Here is a 21,220-nt window from a genome sequence, read left to right as displayed (position 1 = left end):
CTCATTACCAATCATGTGAAAGAATATGTTTTGACTAATACATGATGATAAAAAATTTGCTGGGAAACCGCCTACTAATTCATATATTTGGTAATTTTGTTTCTCTCATGGTCTGTGAGAGATATAGGGTAGTCCCATATACATCTTTCTGTGTATAGTGCTTGTAACTTTATGAAGAATGGGCCAAATTTCTTATCATTTTGATGATTCCAGAACCTTGCAGATGCTAGATGCTAGATGATCAACCTTTTCTGATCGATATTCCACAACGTTTCTTTCACAATGCAATCGCATGACCATAACTGGTCTTTACCTTTAATTCAAATCATTCATATTTTCTATTATCAAGGAAATGACATGTTCTTGATGTAGAATTTATAAAAAGTCTAAAATACTTGACTTTTCGCCTTTGAATATATTTGTTTATAAGGCTACAAATGGCTTTCCATAACTTTTAAGTCCAACTTAGAGTTAAGTTTGACTTGGGATCTTTGTGAAACACCCCCCCATTAAGTCTTGACTTTCACTTTCATATGTCAAGTAAATGAAATATGGTTCTGGACATTGAAGGTATGGAAGTCAAGAATATCACATTATTCTAAACAACTCTACTTAACTGAGGAGAAAACAGAGGTTGTATGACACTCACTCTTATGACAACTGCTCCATGTCAATGTTCCTACACTAACCAAATCTTAACTTCAACTCTGGACCCTAACCCTCCTAGTGAGTGCTAGAAAATCCTGACAATATCAAAGGCAATATGAAAACAGAAATAAACAGGCTGAATGCTATGCCATTGTACATGTTAAAGACTATGCCAATAACATGTTAGTTTACATTGTGTTCTTGTAGAAAAGTTTTCAAGGTTCCATCGTTCCAATTGGTTCCAAAAACGCGTTTATACAGCATAAAAGTAAATGGAAAAAAATCTGTGTAATATTAATCAGTAAATAGAGGTCAGTGCAAAGCAGTAACTTTAACTAATGTAACATCTTCACCTCTAAATGTCAATTATTAGACATACATATGGCACAAAATATGTATGCAAATAGAATATGTGCCAAGGTAAAAAAGTATGAAGTCCATACAAATTTAGCAACATAATTAGAAGAATGAAAGAAGAGATGGTGATTAGAATGGGGAGGGGGGGGGGGGGGGGGGGGGGGGGTGGGGGAATGGCATACTGTCTGTTTAGAGTCAAAAGGGCATTGACTCAGGGTCAAATCATATGAGTTTATACCCTTTCTGGCTTCAAGAAGATGATATGAAAAGACTTCTTCATTTATAATAATAATAAGGATAAAAAATACCCAGCTACTGAGCCCCAGGCGATTTATTGCTTTCGGCGAGTTGTAAGGTCATGTGATTGGTCTGTGATTAGCTGCCCATTTTCGGATACTGGATAGCATGCTTCTTGTCGCAGGTGAAAGAGACAGTGATGGCATATCGCGTTCCACTCGTGACTTTCTCTACGAAGTGTGTGTTCTCGGAGCCAGATGTGAAAAATGACAAGCGACCTGGAAGAAAAATTATATAAAAGGAATTCTACAACATTCTGGCAACAATTGCAGCCTAGTCATTTCCTAGTGTTAAATGAAATCAAGAACTTAATACTTTACTTGACCCTAACTCTATCCTTGATGAATAGTCGGGTCAATTCATTGAAAAAACTACCCCAACGCAACAAAAAATTGCCAAGGTATAGACATCCAAAATGGTTATTTAAAGCATACCAGTGACTATCTTGATCTGTAAAACATATCTAACATACATAACATAGGCTTGCGGGTGCACCCGCAAGCCTACTGTATATCTACATCACCATGCAAGCTGACATTTACAAGCAGCATCTAATACCGGTACTTTTAATATTGGTATTAACAGCTTTACCGTAAATAGTAACTCACTTCTAACATAAATAGAACATCCGACCCCCAAAACCTAGATATAGACACCAAAATCAGATCTCGAAAATATATCGCGATTTATGGCCAAGTAAAGTACTGGCGGCCAATTTGAAAAATAACCTATTTACAGGGGTACGATTTTATTGTATTTTTAGTATGTTGTTTCTGATGTCAAACGCTACGGGAAACTGTTGAGAAACATTTTGTTGCATTTTTTCCGTCAAACCTATATTGACCTGATTAGAAAGCCTAGAGGAAAAATTAGATCACCCAAAATAGCACTTTTAAAATCCATGATTCATTTCTCTTTCTCTTCCATCTCAGTCAATTCCTCCTGTGCCACAACATTTCTGAACCATTTCCAAGCCCCCCCTTTTTGTATTGCCAATCTTTGAATTTTGTTGTAATGCCTAATGAAATTAGCTATCTACATCTTGCCAAAGTGCCTTGATGCTTCATCTCTCTGAATAAAATATGTTCAAATCCTCACCTAATTTTGGTTCAACGGTTGAATTTGCTTTATCATCTATGAATACAAAGCGTCCTCCTTTAAAATCTACGTCATAGTCTGTCAGGTAGAGCAGGGATGTGTAGTCAAATGTCTCGTAGGTTTTCTGTTTGAGAAAGAGAGTAGAGAAACGTTAACCATGTATTGCAGACTGGAATGTCTAGTTTCAATGCAATATTGATATGGGTTTGTTGCAACCAGAACTGTTAATTTTCAAAGGGCTATGCATGCAGTCTATCACAAGGGTCTTTGGGAAGATTGCCAGTTGTGTATGCAGGCACAGTAAACACCAGGGGGGTGTTTCACTAAGATTCTAAGTTGGACTTAAAAATTATGGAGAGCAATTTGTAGCCTTAAAATGAAATATATTCAAAAGCATACATGTATATTCAAGTATTTTAGACTTTTCATAAATTCCACATCAAGAACATGAAATATCCCATGATAATAGAAAATATGAATGATTTGAATCAACATTATATGCCTTTTAAAATAACTTTTACAAAATATTTTCAAAGGTGCTAGCAGCTTTCCATAATTGTTAAGTCCAGCTAAGAGATAAGTTCAACTTAGGATCTTTGTGAAACACCCCCCTGGTTTGAGTAATGTAAAATGTGTATAGGGTGTGACTCTCCTACACATGGGGTAATGTCATGGGGCCTCCAGTGAATGTTCTGTCCAAGGAACAGAGTGTTTCCCCCTGAATCCACCTGCATTGAGATCAGAGGGGAGGGGTGCTCTTACACACAACACAGCAACAATCATTTTTGCCTGCTCACTGGGGCACTTGAACCCGTGCACATGACGAGAGTCATGCATGAGAGTCGCATCTTACGCCCCCTCCACCTCCGTCAGTTCTTTGTTTCAGACATAGGAAAGTTTAAGGCTGAAATACAATAGCGTTTAGTCACCTTATCAAGAACTCCATCCCCCCCCCCCCCCAAAAAAAAAAAAAAAAAAAAAAATTACATGCATGGTGAAAGCACAAGAATGAGAGAGAAACAGATAACGGGTTGGAATAAAATAAAGACAATAAGAGAATTACACGACATTTTAATCAAATATAAATCTATTATAACCAGAATGACACACAATGGGGTGGACAATTTGCTCACCTGGTATGTAATTATATTTAACAAACATCCAATTTTAAAGTGATTTTTATCGCTAAATTACTTGTGTTTCTGTGGTTTGGTTATATACAGCAATAGCAAATTAGCAAATCAAAGATCGTGATTTGGTGCAGTTTCAATAAAGTATCAAAGCTACTAAAATATTAAGAAAAGAAACTTTGCACCTGTATGGGTACATGGGATTAGACAAACAAATGGCATCTGAATGTTTCCAAAGGTGACAAGTATTTCTCGTCAAAGATAAAATATTCCAAGGACATTACCATTGTATCGTTTCACATGGGAATACAATGAGGTATTAGCTCAAATATCATTTTCACCCTTTTCAGAACTCAATCTTCAATTTCAGCATCCTTATTCTCACCTTATCGACATGGGGATGCCAGTATTCATCATGGAGTGTCTTGGCTTTCTTGCTGTTCATCCTTGAGAAAAATGTAGGATGGGTCAGGTAGATCTTCTGGCCAGGGATCTGGAACCGAGCTGAGATAGCAACTTTGATCTTATCCGCTACTTTCCTGTGTTAGAACAAGAATGAGCAGTCTCTATGTTTTGTATGGTGTTTAATCAAATCATCTTGTCATTTGCTTGTTTTGATTATCAACTGACTGTTGAAATGAAATAAATATGTACCAAACTAAGAAACCAGATTATATAATCTGTCCATAGAAATTAGAACATTGTGATCACAATTCATACTGTATCAACACATTTACAAGTGTTATTGAGTTGTTTGATCACTTGACTTGAGGATGCTGAGGTCGAGGGTTCAAACCTCAGCATATCACTTTCCTTTATATTGCACTCTACTGTCATAATTGTACATCAAATCATGGAAATCTAATCTTGAAATGGCGACAACGGATCAGAAAAGCTGCGTAGAGGTCAAAAGAGGATTTGGGACCCACTGAACAAATTTATTTCCGATGAGAGTTATGGATTCAAAGCATCAGACGGACAGGTAGATCCCTTGCAGAATGCACAACAACAGCGAGAGAGAGAGAGAGGAAACAGTAGTGTATGAATCCATGACCCCCGACTCTCGGTCGAGAGGATGGGAGAAGAACGAAAGAACGTAATGGCAATAATAAATAATATTTAATTTTTATATAGCGCTTAATACAAATTTCTCTAAGCGCTTTACAAATATACTATTACTCCGGTCATTGGATTCAGTGCTTGCCCGCACACACTGTGTGCACAACCTCCACTTCCTGGGGAACATTCCAGCCAGACGTTACTTGTCGCTCAAAAACTGTTTGACCAACAATGACGGTTGCATCCTACCGGGTACCCATTTAAAACCTGGGTGGAGATTAGCAAGTGGAGGTTAATATCTTGCCAAAGGATATTAGTGCCGTGTCGGGATTCGAACCCTCGACCTTCGCATTTCCAGTCAAGCGCCTTAAACCACTCGACCACGACACTGTAAACAGTATGAACACTGTGAACATTTATAAGAGAACATTCTAAAACTTGGACAGTTGTCAACTTGTCATACCTGTACAGCCTTATATCCTCGGAACTGAACACATTTCCTAGATTCTTTTGCTCGATGTATCTGCGGACACAGAGGAGACAAAGAGAGAGGTGAAGGCGGATTCTTTTAAATCATAACCACAACATAAAATCAGAGCAATATCAGCTTCATACACACATACAAATATATGGTCAGAACGTCAGATGAATCATTTCTAAAATGTCAAGTATTAGTACCCTAAACATAATAAACTACCCTAAAACACTATAACAGCCCTAAACCTGTATCTCATACAAGTATATGATTTTTTTTTTTGGGGGGGGGGATGGGGGTATTTCATTTCTGCATTTTTCAACATTTCTATAAAAAAAAAAGTAATATAAAAACTAGGTATATACATATTTATATTATTAACAAAAGTTGAAATACATTTACATAATCATATCATAATACAAATCAAATGAACACTTGACAAATTTTTAAATTTCAAAATGCAGGAGACCGCCATCTCAAGCTAGAGCTTGAACATGTTGGCGGTCTCAGGAGAAGAGCCTATATTGGGGACCAAACTATAATATATATATAATCAAGAAAGTAATGAATTATCACAGCCACTTAATGAAGGAAATCTTTTTTTTAAGGCATAAAATAAATGCGTTGAGTATAAATGTGTATATTAGGAAAGTGTCTTTTGTGAAAATTTTTTATTTATTTCTTGTTTGTGTTGTGCATGTGTAAGTGTGAGTGTGATTAATTGCGTATATACATTCAATCATGATTTGTATGCTAATAATAATTTACACTTCATGGCAGCATCTACAACATAAATTGCGGTGTATAGAAATCGTAATAAACCAATGCATCAAATTTGTATAAATTTGCACAGTCAAATTATTTTCTTCTCAATTCTTATTTCTTGTTTTACAAGATTAATTTTTATAGAATTGAAATGGATGTTCCTCCAGAACTGGAAAAATTCCAACTTGATCCACATTTTTTACTTTGAAAATTGAGGTACCACCCTAAAATCTATGTACGACTTTGAATGACAAAACATGAGCATTCAACTTACTGGTAAATATTGATGAAAGAATCTCCTTTTGACAGAGCGCCAGAATGAAGGTCTAGAATAGATGCCTAGCAAGAGAGGAAATGTTAAACTGTGATTATGGAGTTTGAAAACAACATGACAATTTTTGTATTTCACACTGGAATGCCCTGCCAGACATTTATCGTTTATAGTTATTTATTTTTTAGGGTTACTGCTTGAAGGAGAACTTTCTTCCATAGGACGCATACAGATATATACAGAGTTTTACCAATGATTCTTAATGATTGAATGTAAAATGACAGGCCTATTTTCACTATAAAGAAAATAAATTCAGGTTTATCAATTTCATATTTCTTTCGGGTGGGGTCCACGTAATATTTCTAAGAATGTAAGGTAATTGTAGACTCAGATATTTAAAAGAACAATTTAAATAATTGTGCATTACATAAATAAGATGTGATCAATAAGCACTTACCCCTCCATTGGATCCTCCATACGATAATCCTTTCTTGGCAACTCTGCCATGTCAAGAATAGAGAGAACATACACCAGTTAATAGACATAATGAGACAGAAAATGGTATACAAGGAATGGAAGATAAATAGAACTAATGATAAAGAGCAAAATTGATACTAAATATTGTGGTGTTTAAAGATGAATCGTTACCACAACACCACTTGAATACTAAATGAATGGATCTACATGCATCTTAAGACTCTTGTGGTAAACTGCATACATTTTGAAAATAGCTGGATATCTCCTTGTTTATGGAACTTCTGGAGTCGGCAGATGGGTGAGTTTTCTTAGTGAAAGAAAATGCTTTCTTTTAACCTTTGTTTTATTATAAACAAATTAGTAATTAAAAAGTTAGATTTTGGCATTGGCCTCCCTACTAAGAAACAAAATCTTTAATGACAGTGTCAAATACAACAACAAAAAACCCTGTAGAATCTGGTATAATCTAATTGTTGGTGTTATACTTACTCTACAAGCTGTTTGGCTTCTTTTTCTGAAACAATAGTATCCATCACGCCTCGGCCACATAACTTGGGTGCACATTCTAAAAAAATAAAAATAAAAAAAACATATGAAGGCAATAAATACAATACTTTCACCATGAAAACTTTGTTTAGCTAGAATAAACATGACTTATTGACTCTTAGATTTATACGAACTGATATTGGCCCTTCACCTGTACCCCCTGCAAATCTTAAATAATTTCCTTTTACCTCCCGACATTCTTGGTGATTCAAGTTCTACTAAGGTGCTTACAGTATATTTTTATTATCACTGAATGATACCTTTTGAGTCAGAAAGCAACTGCTCGATAATATAAGCTTGTCAAATTTCAGAAAATTGGGACCATAATTCAGTGAATATTATATAAGAACATGGAAAAATATAATTCACATAAATAGAATCCATCAAACATAAAACATAGAGAAACCATGCCCCTTGGGCCACCCCCTCTCCCAACATGAACATTGTTTCAAATTAAAATGCACTTGTGTGTAAAGACTATTAGAGTTTAAACAGAAGTTTTCCTATTCCTCTTGAATGGTCTTCTGTAGCAGGTATTCACCTGGAAACTTTGCCCTGTCTGCTTCAAAGTCCTCTGAACATTTGACGTAGATAAATTTAGCAGGGAGGGTCTCTGTCTGTTTGGCCAATGGTATCAGGACGCTCTGTCCTTGGCCAAAGTAAAGATGAGCACCCACCAGGAGTACTGCAATGGTTGAGAGCCTGATGAGGATCCTTCGACCTGTAGACCTGTACTTGGCTGAGGGACCATTCCTACAAAATTGCACAAATGATAAGAGGAAGTGGCACAATGGGAATGAAATTGATATAACTATTAATCCATAATTACAAATAATTGCAAGAATGTTGGATAATTCAGGAGTGTATAGCAAAAATAAACAAGGGTGAATAGAAATGCCCACTTTAGTTTTTCAACCTTTCTCTAACCTGAATCTTCATGCTTAACAAGTTGATGGGCATGAATGATAGCCAAGCACTTGTCTTCATAATAAGCTAGCATGTGATTTACATTACAAAACATTGCGAACTCTTATGAGGTCAGCATTTTTTTACATAGTTAGCTGTAGTTACCTGTCTTCACGGGCTCTAATTTATTATCTTCATTCAAAATCAACTGCCTGTGATATCGTGTCATAAATTGCAGATATCAATCCTAAATTACTTGTTAGCTCATTATCATCAGGAACAGTTGGAAGCAATTAAGGTAAACAAATTGCTATTACTACGGTATCAAATCTTCACAATTTGAGTGAAATTCTGGACAGATTTCAAAGTACTTTCTGTGAGTAGGAAGAGGAGTCTACTAACGATCTATGAAGCCAGCATGGAGGGTTTGTGGGATGCAGGAATGGGTGCTTACAAACGCATTTTAGGTTTTGTTAACATCACTTTTCACGCAGATCTGAGATATGGAATGATGCTGATTAAGGCTAGGTGAGCAATATCGTATGGGTAGGTGAAGGGCGGTAACGCAATGCAGTTTGTGTGATTTCTGATCTCATTGCACACATAATTACTTCAAGAAAACAGACCGTTTATTGCTTATGGTGATTACTATTACCACTGATTACTTGTTGAAAGAATTGTCCTTACAAATTACAATATATTTTGATATTTTAGAATTATAATTTATGGGAATTAGATAGGACTTCTTTCCAATCATCAGATCATAATATTTCCTAAATTTATTAGTGTAATTACTAGATAAAGAAAAACAGAGTTAACTTTTTCACCAGGTTTCCGGCGAAATTCGGCTAGTAAATCCCTCCCCCCAGAAGTACGTCACTCTCATACACAAATGCTACCCACCTGGGTCCATCAACCTCTGAAATGGACCCTACTAATGGCATATTGCACCTTTTCTGAAATGACCTTTTTAAAACATTGAAACCTGTGAACCCAAATAGGTACCCTTATTTGGATTTTGTGCGATCAGTGCCTGAAAAACACCCCTTTAAAGGAAAACGTTGACGCCGCTGTATAGCTGAAAAAGACGCCCTTTCTATGCTTTTCCTGGATGTGGGCGCGGGTGCGTAGCCAGTTGGGAGTGACCCCCCCTCCCCCTCCCTGGCCTTGACCTTGTGTGCATACGTGTGCAGAAACTGAGAAAGGTACTGTTCTGATCCCGTATTGTAATCTGTATGCTGGTAATGGCACTCCAGCAAAGCATAGAGTCATTGCTAGAGTCAGCGTAGTCCAGAATCTGGCCTATTTAATTTTGATCTCCACCACACCAACGCAAACTTTTCCTACTTATTTGCTACCAGCCGATGATGGCGTGATCATTAAATTGGGATGCCCGGCATAATGAGCATAATGATGAGTTTGTTGATAACGCCATCTTTGACGGCTTGAATCAAGTGTGTAGGGAAATTATAAAGGACCGTGCAGATTCTGGACTAGAGTCAGCGCCGCGCTGTACTACGTGCTGAGAGACAGCAATTGCACACAATACACACATAGCACACAATTGCACACTAATGCACACAATGATTACGAAGTGGCTGATCGGCAAGTACTTGACAGTAGAATCGCAATTTGAATTTAAAATTATTCTTTTTAACATTGGTTGATATTATTGAAAAGATTGTAGGTCTAGAGCCTCGATCTAATTCATCTAGATCTAGACTAGACTGAATTTTCTGTCTCTTTCGTTCGTTAAGCCTCGTATTTGGGTAGGGTCGGCTCTCTCTTTAGCCTCGTATTTGGGTAGGGTCGGCTCTCTCTTTAGAGAGGGCCGACCCTACGCAAATAAGAGAGCCGACCCTACCCAAATTCAGTCTAGACTAGACCTAGACTGGCTAGAGGAGTCTGGAATATTTATTTTAATCAATCATCAATGACACTAAAAAAAAACGATTTTGAGTAAAATAGATCCCTAAGTTGAGTTTTGTACAGTAGTGTTTGAAAAGTTGAGAATCAATGGAACAGTTTTTAATACACAGCCAGGATAGTAATGCAGCTATGTGTGGATAATGTCACGTGCACGTTTTCGAATACGATTTTGGATGTGCATTACACTACTAATTATGTAGATTGTGATTTGGCCAAACATCAAATTGGACGTATGGGGCTGCGGCAAATCAAACTCACTTTTCATCTTGAATTTTCTGGTGTGCATCCACGTCAGAATTTCCATTTTCCTCATTCAAATCACGTTTCTTCTTTCCCTTTGCATCTGGCAGCTTTTTAGAGCTCACTTTTCGCTTTTCCGCAGGCATTTTAAACTATCAACTTCTGAACACCACTTTCTGTAGACTTTTTACCCAGCCGTTACTATAATTAAAATGATTGCACGTGTAATTTTATGTACCTACGACTACGTGCCGCGCTCTTGAACGAGGGGGCGTGGATATGTTAGCTGGAAAATAAGTCTAACATCTATTGCGTAATCAGCGAAAACCTCGATTGCGCCTGGAGAACCTGTGAGTGTGAGCTGCAAGCTGCTATCTGTGAAAGAAAGGTAAAATTCTCTTCTCTCTCTGTCTGCCAAGCGCGTAGCCAGGATTTCATTTTAGGGGGGCGGTAGTGAGCACGCGAAGCGTGCGAATCACTTAAAGAGCGCGCGAAGCGCGCTCCCTAGGGGGGTGGGTGCAGGGAGGGGGGAGTTTCCCCCCTCCCGCGCGAAGCGCGGAAGCTTTGAAAGAAGACGATTCGTTGTACCTTTCTCGACTCATAATCCTTGTCTGAATTCAGTCCCTCCCCTCTCTCGCGCGAAGCTTTGACGTTTCATTAAATTATTAGAGAAAGAAAACGATTCGTTGTACCTCTCTCGACTCTTAATCCTTATCTGTATTCAGTCCCTCCCCTCTCTCGCGCGAAGCTTTGACGTTTCATTAAATTATTAGAGAAAGAAGACGATTCGTTGTACCTTTCTCGACTTTTAATCCTTGTCTGAATTCTGTCCCCCCCCCCCCCCTCTCGCGCAAAGCTTTGACGTTTCATTAAATTATTAGAGAAAGAAGACGATTCGTTGTACCTTTCTCGACTCTTAATCCTTGTCTGAATTCTGTCCCCCCCCCCTCTCGCGCGAAGCTTTGACGTTTCATTAAATTATTAGAGAAAGAAGACGATTCGTTGTACCTTTCCCGACTCATATTTCTTAATTTGAACTCAGTTTCCCCCTTCCCGCGCGAAGCGCGGAAGCTTTGACGATTCATTGTACCGTTCTCGACTCCTTTTCCCTTTTTCTTCCTACGTCCTCTTTCTTTTTTTTCTTCTCTTTTTCTCTCTTTTTTTTTTGGCCGGCGTTTTGGGGGGGGGGGCGACCGCCCCCACCGCCCCCCCCTGGCTACGCGCCTGCTGTCTGCATTCTGTAGCTGTATTTTTAGTTGCTGAAGGCGAAAAGTCTTTTTCTGTTAAGCTTCGACTTAGTAAAACTGAGCCTAAATAATCAAGTCGTGTGTCAAGTAGTTTTGTGAGTTTTTACCTTTTCATGCCTTTTTTAAATTTTACTTTTTTTTCCTTTTCATTGCCTTGGTATGGGAATAAATTTTATTGAGTTTTTGACATTTATAAAGCCTATCTAGCTGCATTAGTTTGGCAAGGAGGAATTAAATTAAACCTTCTTCTTCTTCTTCTTCTTCTATATACCCCTCAACGTCCCGTTAGAAATCAAACGAGGAGGATGAGGGGGTGCGCACTGCACTGTATAATTAGTCCTTGTTCAGTTGTTGCTTGAGTCTTGGTTGCAGAAAAGGTTGGTTACTTGTAAGTTGTAGTTTGAAGGTGTCGATGTTTGAGGTCCTTGGATGTCAGGGGTAGTGATTTCAAGTCCCTGATGCATGATGGTACGTGAAATATAAGAGTGTTTAAAATAATTGGTGCGGGTGGAGTATTAATGGATGAAGGAGTTTCCTGCGTGGTCACTGCTGGCAGGCAAGCGCTTGGCCAGGATTTTATGCTGGGGGGGGGGGGCGGTAGTGAGCACGCAAAGCGTGCGATTCACTTACAGAGTGCGCAAAGCACGCTCCCTAGGGGGTGGGTGCAGGGAGGGTGTTTTGCTCGGTCCCCATGGTGAATTTGATGCTCGGTTGATGCTGGTTGATGTGGATTTATCTGTCTTCATCTGTGAATATTGTAGGATAAATGTCAAGTTCATGAGGCTTTATTTTTTCCATTGTACTATACTCTATACTAGACTATAGGGCAATTCCACGGTAACGGAAGGACACTCAGACAAGATTTTTGAACTTCAGGTTCATACTAAAAGAACTGTTTTATTAGTATAAGATGTGAAACAGTACAGATATAATACCTATATAAGTGCCTTTAATTCTCCCCCCAAAAATTGTCATTATAGTTAAGTAGTTTAAGAATGTGCATATTAATTATCTCGGTAACGGAAGGACATAAAAATGGACATGGTTTTTCCAGTTAATTAGTGTTTATCCAAACTTTGTGAAGTTGATGAAGCTTTTCACTTGACTGAAACACATTTTGTTCCCCATAGTTTAATACATACTAATAAAACATTTCTTTTAGTATGAACCTGAAGTTCAAAAATCTTGTCTGAGTGTCCTTCCGTTACCGTGGAATTGCCCTATAGTAATAAATGATTTTAAACTATTATTTCCACATTGTCATTTAAAACATACATTTTGATGTTGGGTATAAAATTCTATACAAAAGGAACTGGAACATAAAACTCATGATAACAAAAAAACTAACAAACCCACACACTAAAGAGTATTTTGAAAGTAGATAGGCCTGTATATAGCACAAATTTGATGTGCATATTATGCACAGTCACAGGTAACTTTACAGGCAATATTAGGATGTGATCATTATGTACACCTATCAGCTGTCATCTTAAATTGTTTTCTCTTACTCATATCATTTTATCTTATCATTAACATTTTGATCCACCCTCCTTAATTTGTTATGCTCATTTCAGGCTTTTATTGTTAGACAGGAAAAATTCCACAATGGCTGCCAGACAGCTCCTGCAAAGAGGACTATTGAGACAAACTTCATGGACCCTTGGGAGGAAGGTTTGTCCGGGACCTGTTTCTATGGTTACAGGCCTCAAGCCTGCATCAGTAGCACCCATTGTGCAAAGGTAAAAGCCTTGGAGCCATTGTAGAAAACCAATCTAGACCATTTCCATTCTATGTTCATTGATTAAACATTTTTCTGAAGATTTGTTTTTCAGAAAGTTCATGATTCCGAAAAACAAATTTCACTTAGCAGGGGGTTCATGATTCCAAACATTTGTTGCTTTATTCTGAAGGTTCATGATTCCAAAAGTGATATAGGGTTCATTATTCTGAAACTAAAACTACTGGAATTGTACTGAAAACCAACTTAAATCCAAAAGTTATGTATTTGGTGCTGTATTGTGGAGCACCAACCATTTTCATGAAATATGTCAAAATTTGAGCTTGCCCAAGTCACAGGGTTAGATGGTTATCAGAATTCAACACCTTTTGTGTGAAGTGAGATTTACAGTATGTTATAGGAAATTGGGAATAAACCTTGAGTCACATTTCCCTCTTGCCAACATCTAACCCTGCACAGGCTCCCACAGTTCATCAATTCCTCAGCGCCATTTCACAGTAGTAGCCATTGTCTGGATGAGAATAGCTTCATCATCCAAGACCGGGATGACTTCCAGGAGAAGGTTCTCAACAGCAAATCACCCGTCATAGTCGACTTCCATGCTGAGTAAGAAAACAGATATTTCCTCTAGTAATTTTGTTGATTTACCTTATCTTCTGGGCAGAGATTAAATATGTAGTTTTGTGATTATCTTTCCCATAGAAACCAGGAGTCTGTGATTGACTTGTATAGATTAGTCTGCAGGCACAAACTCTTATCTGACACTTTTACAATTTTTAAAGCCTTGAGGACAGCCTAGCTTTACCCGTTTGTGGCTGGCGCTCCTTGTCCAGGGCAGCTAAAGTACAGAACCTATGCAGTATGTCGTCAGCATAGTCTCACAGTGCAGACAGTGTTACACACAAGGACTGACAAGGGTTTGTAAAATGAGGGGCTATATTAAAGACCGTCAATACTACTGGGCCAGAAGAGATAAGACCACCCAGCCAGGTCACTGACATGTGGCTATCTCATCAACTCAGCTCTCAATTAACATAAGAAAAAGAGGATCATGGGAAACCAACAGGCACCGATTGGGGAAGTTTTCTATATAGAGGGAGCAAGTAGCTACAAGTAGGATAGTGGGGCTTTAAAAAATGTTTTTGCTGTGGCTCAGACTCCACAAAGGAACTCACCTCGTATTGTTTCCTTCATGTCCACTTAAAAATTACATAATTCTATGCATAAATTTGCATAATCTGTCCACAGATGGTGCAACCCGTGCAAGGCTCTGGCCCCAGTCCTCGATGCAGTCCTCCAGAATACCAAGGGCCAGGTCAAGCTAGCCAAGGTAGACATTGATGAACTCCAGGACCTTGCCATCGGCTTCGGAGTCGACTCCGTCCCCACCATCATGGCATTCAAAGGGGGTCAGAAGGTGTCAAAGTTCATTGGAAATCAGAGCAAGGAAAAGGTGGAGGCATTTGTGGAAAAATTGCTCACATGAGAAAGGCTTTCACTATATTAATATAACACACCTGTATGTATCATGAGCTGGAGACAATGATCGTAGACAATTGAAGAAGAAGAGGCAATTATCTGGACATTTATGTGATTTGACAGGACTCTGAGATTGTGATTGAACACAATTGCTAGTTCCCAAGATATACTCTCTAGATGTATAGGAGTTATAATCCTTTTTTTTGGGGGGGGGGGGATTTCATATTAGGTATCATCTTGTCTAGAGTGGAAATCCATGCTCAAACATAGTGGCTTACGAAGAAAAGAGTTATTCAACCTCGACTTTAGAATGGATTCTATTACATTTGGAGTGGATTCAACTCAAAGGAGATGACCTCTGACATAACCCCTGAAAAAGAGTGGATATCCATTCCTCTGCATTAGGAGAGTAAGAAAGATAATGTTCATGCATCAGATTTTCTAGTATTTCATTTATAAGCAAATGTCTTCATCACTATTCTTAATTGTGAATATATGGTAATTTCTAATGGGATGATCCAGTCTGATTCAGCTACACAAGGATTGGAAGTGATTTTGTGGTAGTATTTTCTTCAAGGAAATAGTTGTGTTCCAAGTTTGGGAGTTTTATATATGTACGTGTACTAGCTCTTCACCTTACAGAAACAAATAATGTAATGTACATCTTTGTATAGCAAGAGCTGTGACTTTAGTACTTGATTCATACAAAGTTTTGAATCATGTTGTGATACCATACATTATATAAATAATGATAATCATATGTCTGCTTCGGAGCTGCACAGTTGGTAATTTGATCTTTATGCTATAATAACAAATAATAATAACACAGTCGTCCTCCTCCATTTTTGTACACCCCTTGTACTTCCAAAGTAGATTTTTTAGCTGTTATCAGCCCACATTGAATTTTCTGAATAAAATCCTGCTTGGTTGCCATTTAACTCTTGGGTTGAGACAGGCAAGAGTGTATAAAATGCATTACCTTAGGACATTCTCATTTGTTAAAATCTTCAAACTCTTCAGTGAACATCAAATCAATGAACCGCTGTACCATGTTGCTTCTAAATGATATTTCTAGATAGATTTAATTTCTAATCAGTCATTTATATCCTGTTCATATTGAGTAGTGTTATCTGTTAAAGCTATCTTCGCTGCTACAAGAGATGCTAATTTTGAGACAGTTGTCCAACTTCAGGCTTTTTGACTCCTTGTGAGGCTATTTTATGACTGTGTGATAGACTTTATGCCAAGAAAAATTGATGGGTTTCAGGCATTTGATCAAACGCCAACATGTATTCCTTTGCCACATAGGTGATGCTGTCTTCTCCACCTGTGTTTATCATTGATATTTTGTGGTTGTGGTTCTACGAGACATCTTTAGGCGACAATTGTTCCACGGTCAATTTCCTTCACTTATCAAAATCGTAACTTCAGTCCTGGACCCAGAACTTAATTAAGCTGACTCTAACTCTAGGTCTTAACCTAACATCATAGTAAGTCAGAAGCAACGCTGACCCTATATTTTTATGAGAAAATGCCTGGAGCAAATGTGAGATCACCATGTATATCGGGCTATTATACTTCATTGTGTGCCTATATGTATCACCTATATGTGGGATTCATCAGTTGCCACCATATGTATGTGGTGGGTTTTTTTGTCATATATATTTTCAGATGCAGAATAGACTTCCACTGCGTTCTCTTTATTTCTTTTAATAAATGTGTAATGTAATGTGTTGATGTTGTGTGAGAAATTTAATGTTGTATGTATATGATGAGATTTAACACTTTGATTGCTTTCTTTAATAATAATAATAATATTTAAATTTTATATAGCGCTTAAATACAAATTTCTATAAGCGCTAAGCGCCTCTGCACAGTAGCTTGTTGCCCCATGTGCAATCTTGCACAAAACAATAAGCGCTGACTAACAGAAAGATTGGTTTGTGCAACACAATAGCTTTGCAAAATTACATATTTCCGGTCTTCGCTCCATGGCAGCCCATTTGACACCGGTATCGGTTAGCCTTGCGCTGGAAACAGTTAAATGATCTTTCATAGCCTTTGCTAATATCTGTCCCATGATAAACACAATGTAGCACAGAGAGATTGTGTGATTTATCAAGTGTTAAACATTATTGTACATTTAAACATTATTGTACATTTAAACATACCGGTAAGGCCATAACAGAACATTTTGACATACATGTATTGAAAAATGAGCATTGTAGGAGAACTGGAGAGATAAAGAGAGAGAGGGAGAAAAACACAAAAAAGTTTCCAGGCTGACATTGATTGAATGCATAAACATACATGTATTCAGATGGTAAAAGAGAAAGTTAAGAAGAACAAACGGGTGTATTACTACGTTTTATTTTATGTTTAATTTTTTATCCAGATGTGAGTTTACATGAGAGAGAAACACAAATACCTGTACACTATATAAGAAAAAACAAGAATATGTAAGGCTAATACAGAGTTGAGCATTAGAATTTGATCTTTAAAAAGAATATTATTAACCAAATATAAAGAGGCATAAGGGGAGGTAGAAAACTTTAAAGACACTGGTGTAGATAATCTTGCACTGAAAACGGTTAATGATCTAGCCATTGCTATAATATCTGTCCCATGATAAATACATTGTGTGACCTATAAATGTATTTTACATTAACACTATTTTGCTGTCTATTTCGAGAGAAAATTAATCATATTCGAATTTACTGAAAAGGAATGTGTCATCTTGTTTTTTCAATATAGCGGTCGAGCGCCCTCACATGCCAAATATATCCATCATAAGTTTGGTACGATTTCATTTTTTAAAATAATTTTTTAAGATACATGTATGAAACTTTTCTTTAAAAAAGAAAAGAATTCTTCGATACCATTTATGACTCATGATAAAGGTCTGATTGAAATTGACATTTTTGGTTAATTAAAATTGTTGCATTTTAGCAGTTCAAACCGTTCAAAAGGGCACTTTTTGGAAGCTTGTCTTCTCTCCTCTTGTGTATCCTCTTACATAATTTTAGTACTCTCTTCCATCTCCTTTCCTTCCTATTCATCTTACTTTTCTCCATCCTCCTCCTCTTCTTCTACTCCTCAAAAGTGTTGGGAACCCCAAACATTTGATGGCAAAATTTCACATAAATTGTATCATATTAATGTGAAAGAGAATGTCATTTAAAACACACGTCTGCAAGGATTCAAAACAAATATGTATGAAGTCGAGTATTGATGAAAGAATACAAAATTTAGGTTTTCTGCGTACAACAGAAAACCTAAATTATATATTCTGTTATCGATACGTGGGGGTCCCACCAATTTTGTTCTAATATTCTTCTAGAATCTTCTTCTAACTCTTCTATATATAAACACGCATTTTCTTCTTCCATTCCTGGCTTGTACTTTGAATCAAATTAGGACACTGGCTTCTATTCTCCTTCGCCAAGCTTTATTTTTTCTTATTTCACAGCGATTTATATTCCCAATAAAGTACTCTCTCTCTCTCTCTCTCTCTCTCTCTCTCTCTCTCTCTCTCTCTCTCCCCCCTCCTCTCTCTCTCTCTATCACCCACTCTCGATTTCAGGAGGGGGGCACAGTGCCCCCACTTATTCAAGTAACAAAAAGTGCTCCTTTCTACATATGAAAAGTGCCCCTTCCCCTTTTCACCTCTGATAAGTGCCCCCTTTTATTTAACCCCTTTTCCTTCGACAAGCTCCCATTTTTCTTTGCATTAAGTGTCCATACTCCATTCTCATAAGTGCCTTTTAAAATCTCTAGTAAGTGCCCCTTTTCACCTTTGATAAGTGCCCCCTTCACCTCTGATAATTGCCCTTTTCCGATTTGAGAGGTGCCTCTTTTTACTTTGATAAATGTCCCTTTTCCTTTGTAAGAAGTGCCCCTTCCCCTTTTAATAACTACCTCTTTTTAACTCGTGTAAAAGTACCTTAAAACAAATTGTGCCCCCTTTTCATTATGATAAATGTCGGTTAGTGCCCCCATTAAAAAAAACTTCCCTTTTTCATAAATGTCCCTATTCATTCTTATAAGTGCCCCTTTTCATCTATGGTAAATGACCCTTGTCAGGCCGGTAAGTTACTCCTTTTCACTGCCCCCTTCACCTCCGATAATTGCCCCTATATGAGACATGCTCGTTTTACTTTGACAAGTGCCCTTCCCCTCCTGATAAGTGCTCTTTTCGTCTCTAATGAGTGCATCTTTTCACCTCTAATAACTGCCCCTTTCCTTTCTAATAAATGCTCTCTTTCCTTTTTATAAGTGCCCCTTCCCCTTCTCATAATTATCCTTTTTCATCTCTGATAAGTGCCTCTTTTTCTTTTTCCTTTTAATAAGAGACACTTCTCCCTTCTCATAAAAGCGCCCTCACACCTTAGATAAATGCCCCAATCAAAATATGTTGAGTGCTCCTTTTCCGTCAACAAATGCCCATTTTCCATTCTCATAAGTCCCCTTTTTTCATCCCTGGTGAGTGCCTCTTTTTAGGTGTAAGAAGTGCCTCATTCCCACCTCTGATAATTAACCTTTGTACTTTGTCACTTGCGTTGACTATGTCGATGTGTAAAGAGAAACATGATAACGAAATCATCCCTGACAATGTAATCACAATTAAGGGGTAAAAAACCAATGTCTAAAAAGTTGTATATCTTCGCTTTTGAGATTTCCAATTGTAGGTGCCCTTTTCCAGAAAGTGCCTTTTTTGTTGATGCCTCCCTACTATTAAAGTCGCTCAGCCGCCCCTACATATAACAACCTCATCAGAAAGGGAAGGAAGCCAGAACTAAACATTCATGCTAGTCTCTTCCCTTTTCCCTGACTAGCAGATTCGAATAGGTAAGGAAAGATTTCAGAAAAAGTATACGAAGAGATGTCAAAAGTAAGCGTGAATCCGAGTCCTCCCGCCCAAGGTGCGTCATATGCTTTTCCACTCGCCGTGTTTGAGTTTGACCATAAGTGAACTTAAGAGAGAGAGAGAGAGAGAGAGAGAGAGAGAGAGAGAAAGAGAAGGATAGAGAGAAAGAGAGAGAGAAAGAGAGAGAGAGAGGGAGAGAGAGAGAGAGATACATAGAGAGAGGGGGTATAGAGACATGCAGAGAGAGCCACAAAGGCGCTAACTCCTGCAGTTATGGAGTTATTATTTTGACTCGAAACAGACGCTTGTTTATAGTTCTATATACAAAAGAAGAAAACAAAGGAAAGGAATATACAAGAGTCAGATAAAGTGCCCCCCCCCCCCTCAGAAGCCGAAGTAGACGGAGTGGAAGAAAGAAGAAAGAGTAGAACAAGAGGAGGAGTAAGAAGAAGAAGAATAAGATGATGATGATTAAAAGAAGAGAAGAAGAAGAAGAAAAGAAAAAAAAAGAAGAAGAAATTAAAGAAGAAGAAAAAGGAGAAGGAGGAGGGGAGGGGGGGGGGGGACGGAGATGTGAGAAGTTGCTACTCATGTCGGTCGGAAATAGCAAGATTATTTTAAGGAGTGGAATGGAATACTGGAGAGCCAAGAAATGTCCGTATAAGAGTATAAAAACTAAAGGAAGAAAGTGCTTATACTCAGAACTCAGAAGGACATTATATGCAGAAAGGAAGACAAAATGACTATATTAACACAAATGGAATACGTGTAGATATCAGGTAATGAACCGCTGGAGAAGTATTAAAACTGGAGCAGTTATATAATGAGAATAGAAGAGAGGTGGAATTGAAAGCAAAACACCAATTATAATAAATCATAGAATGGGGATGACAATTAGCACAATCGACATTGATTTATAAAACTTGGATATGTATGAGCATGGTCAGAACGGTACTAAATTTACATAGGTCTATAGATAATATTTTCACGACTAAACATAAGCCTATATTAAGGTCTATTTATATAAGCAACTGACAGTAAAATAACTAGGTCAAAGGCATAATGGTTTCGTTAATAATAGCAGCACTACATGTTCATATTATTTTATGTCTAGTATACCTCTAAGAGCAAGAAAAAAAAAATTACATAAATCAATAGAAAATGATATTAGGCTATGGAAAGAAACCTCAGTAAAGGGGGTGACTTTAGTTTAATTTTGTTTGTTTTATGTAATTTAACCACGGTTAAAACACCTGCTGTATTTCAATAATTTTCAGTTTCAGATATTAAGGATTTTTCTCGTGTCGCGCTCGCAAGCTCGAAGGTGTCCGATAGCTTTCATTACGTTTTAAATGACTCAAACAAAGTTTTTCTTCGCTTTGCATATAACTGTCATTTTTTATCTATCAATTATCGAGTCTATTTTTTATGATTATCCAGTCATACCCGAAAATGTCGAAATTTCCATTTATGAGGAATCGCACAGTTTTACTTCCGGTTCGTGACGTCATGGGTGTGGTATGAACTATTCCATACATACACACTGTACACAGGCTGTGTGTGTGTGAAGCTACTCGTACTCGTACACTCCACGACTCGGAGATATGGATGGGTCAAAAACGCGCTGTCGATCGCGATATGTTTCCCGTGTATAATTGTTAGCGAGCTACATGTAGCTGCTTGGCTGGATT

General features: G+C 37.7%; 2 protein-coding genes across 3 annotated transcripts; one reads left to right on the top strand and one right to left on the bottom strand.

The window, feature by feature from the left end:
* Positions 1-1,162: 1,162 nt before the first annotated feature.
* LOC576155 (2-oxoglutarate and iron-dependent oxygenase domain-containing protein 3-like) lies at positions 1,163-10,403 on the bottom strand. Its single transcript, XM_030986463.1, has 9 exons — positions 10,217-10,403; positions 7,665-7,876; positions 7,067-7,142; positions 6,558-6,600; positions 6,104-6,168; positions 5,053-5,112; positions 3,916-4,069; positions 2,401-2,524; positions 1,163-1,520 (listed from the first exon to the last, which is right to left on the bottom strand). Exons 1-9 carry the CDS (start codon positions 10,342-10,344, stop codon positions 1,381-1,383), a joined length of 1,002 nt encoding a protein of 333 aa, XP_030842323.1. The 5' UTR covers positions 10,345-10,403; the 3' UTR covers positions 1,163-1,380.
* An 87-nt stretch (positions 10,404-10,490) lies between these two features.
* LOC576227 (probable thioredoxin-2) lies at positions 10,491-16,365 on the top strand. 2 transcript variants are annotated; one of them, XM_030986448.1, is made up of 4 exons: positions 10,491-10,586; positions 13,020-13,184; positions 13,643-13,789; positions 14,432-16,365. In XM_030986448.1, exons 2-4 carry the CDS (start codon positions 13,051-13,053, stop codon positions 14,667-14,669), a joined length of 519 nt encoding a protein of 172 aa, XP_030842308.1. In that variant the 5' UTR covers positions 10,491-10,586; positions 13,020-13,050; the 3' UTR covers positions 14,670-16,365. The 2 variants fall into 2 exon arrangements, with proteins under 2 accessions (XP_030842308.1, XP_011675476.1); XM_011677174.2 differs by lacking the exon at positions 10,491-10,586 and adding an exon at positions 11,432-11,540.
* Positions 16,366-21,220: the final 4,855 nt, after the last annotated feature.

Source organism: Strongylocentrotus purpuratus, unplaced genomic scaffold, assembly GCF_000002235.5.
Source record: "Strongylocentrotus purpuratus isolate Spur 01 unplaced genomic scaffold, Spur_5.0 spur5_contig_837, whole genome shotgun sequence".
In the NCBI taxonomy this organism is placed as follows: domain Eukaryota; kingdom Metazoa; phylum Echinodermata; class Echinoidea; order Camarodonta; family Strongylocentrotidae; genus Strongylocentrotus; species Strongylocentrotus purpuratus.
Note: the sequence above shows the minus strand (reverse complement) of the source record. Positions and strands in the feature narration are given on the sequence as shown.

Coding starts and splice junctions, on each gene's coding strand:
- LOC576227 (XM_030986448.1), top strand. CDS start 13,051: ATGGCTGCCAGACAGCTCCTGCAAAGAGGACTATTGAGACAAACTTCA. Junction 13,185..13,642: donor GTAGCACCCATTGTGCAAAG/GTAAAAGCCTTG, acceptor AACCCTGCACAG/GCTCCCACAGTTCATCAATT. Junction 13,790..14,431: donor ATAGTCGACTTCCATGCTGA/GTAAGAAAACAG, acceptor ATCTGTCCACAG/ATGGTGCAACCCGTGCAAGG.
- LOC576155 (XM_030986463.1), bottom strand. CDS start 10,344: ATGCCTGCGGAAAAGCGAAAAGTGAGCTCTAAAAAGCTGCCAGATGCA. Junction 6,601..7,066: donor GAAGCCAAACAGCTTGTAGA/GTAAGTATAACA, acceptor TTGACATGGCAG/AGTTGCCAAGAAAGGATTAT. Junction 2,525..3,915: donor GGCATCCCCATGTCGATAAG/GTGAGAATAAGG, acceptor TTTCTCAAACAG/AAAACCTACGAGACATTTGA.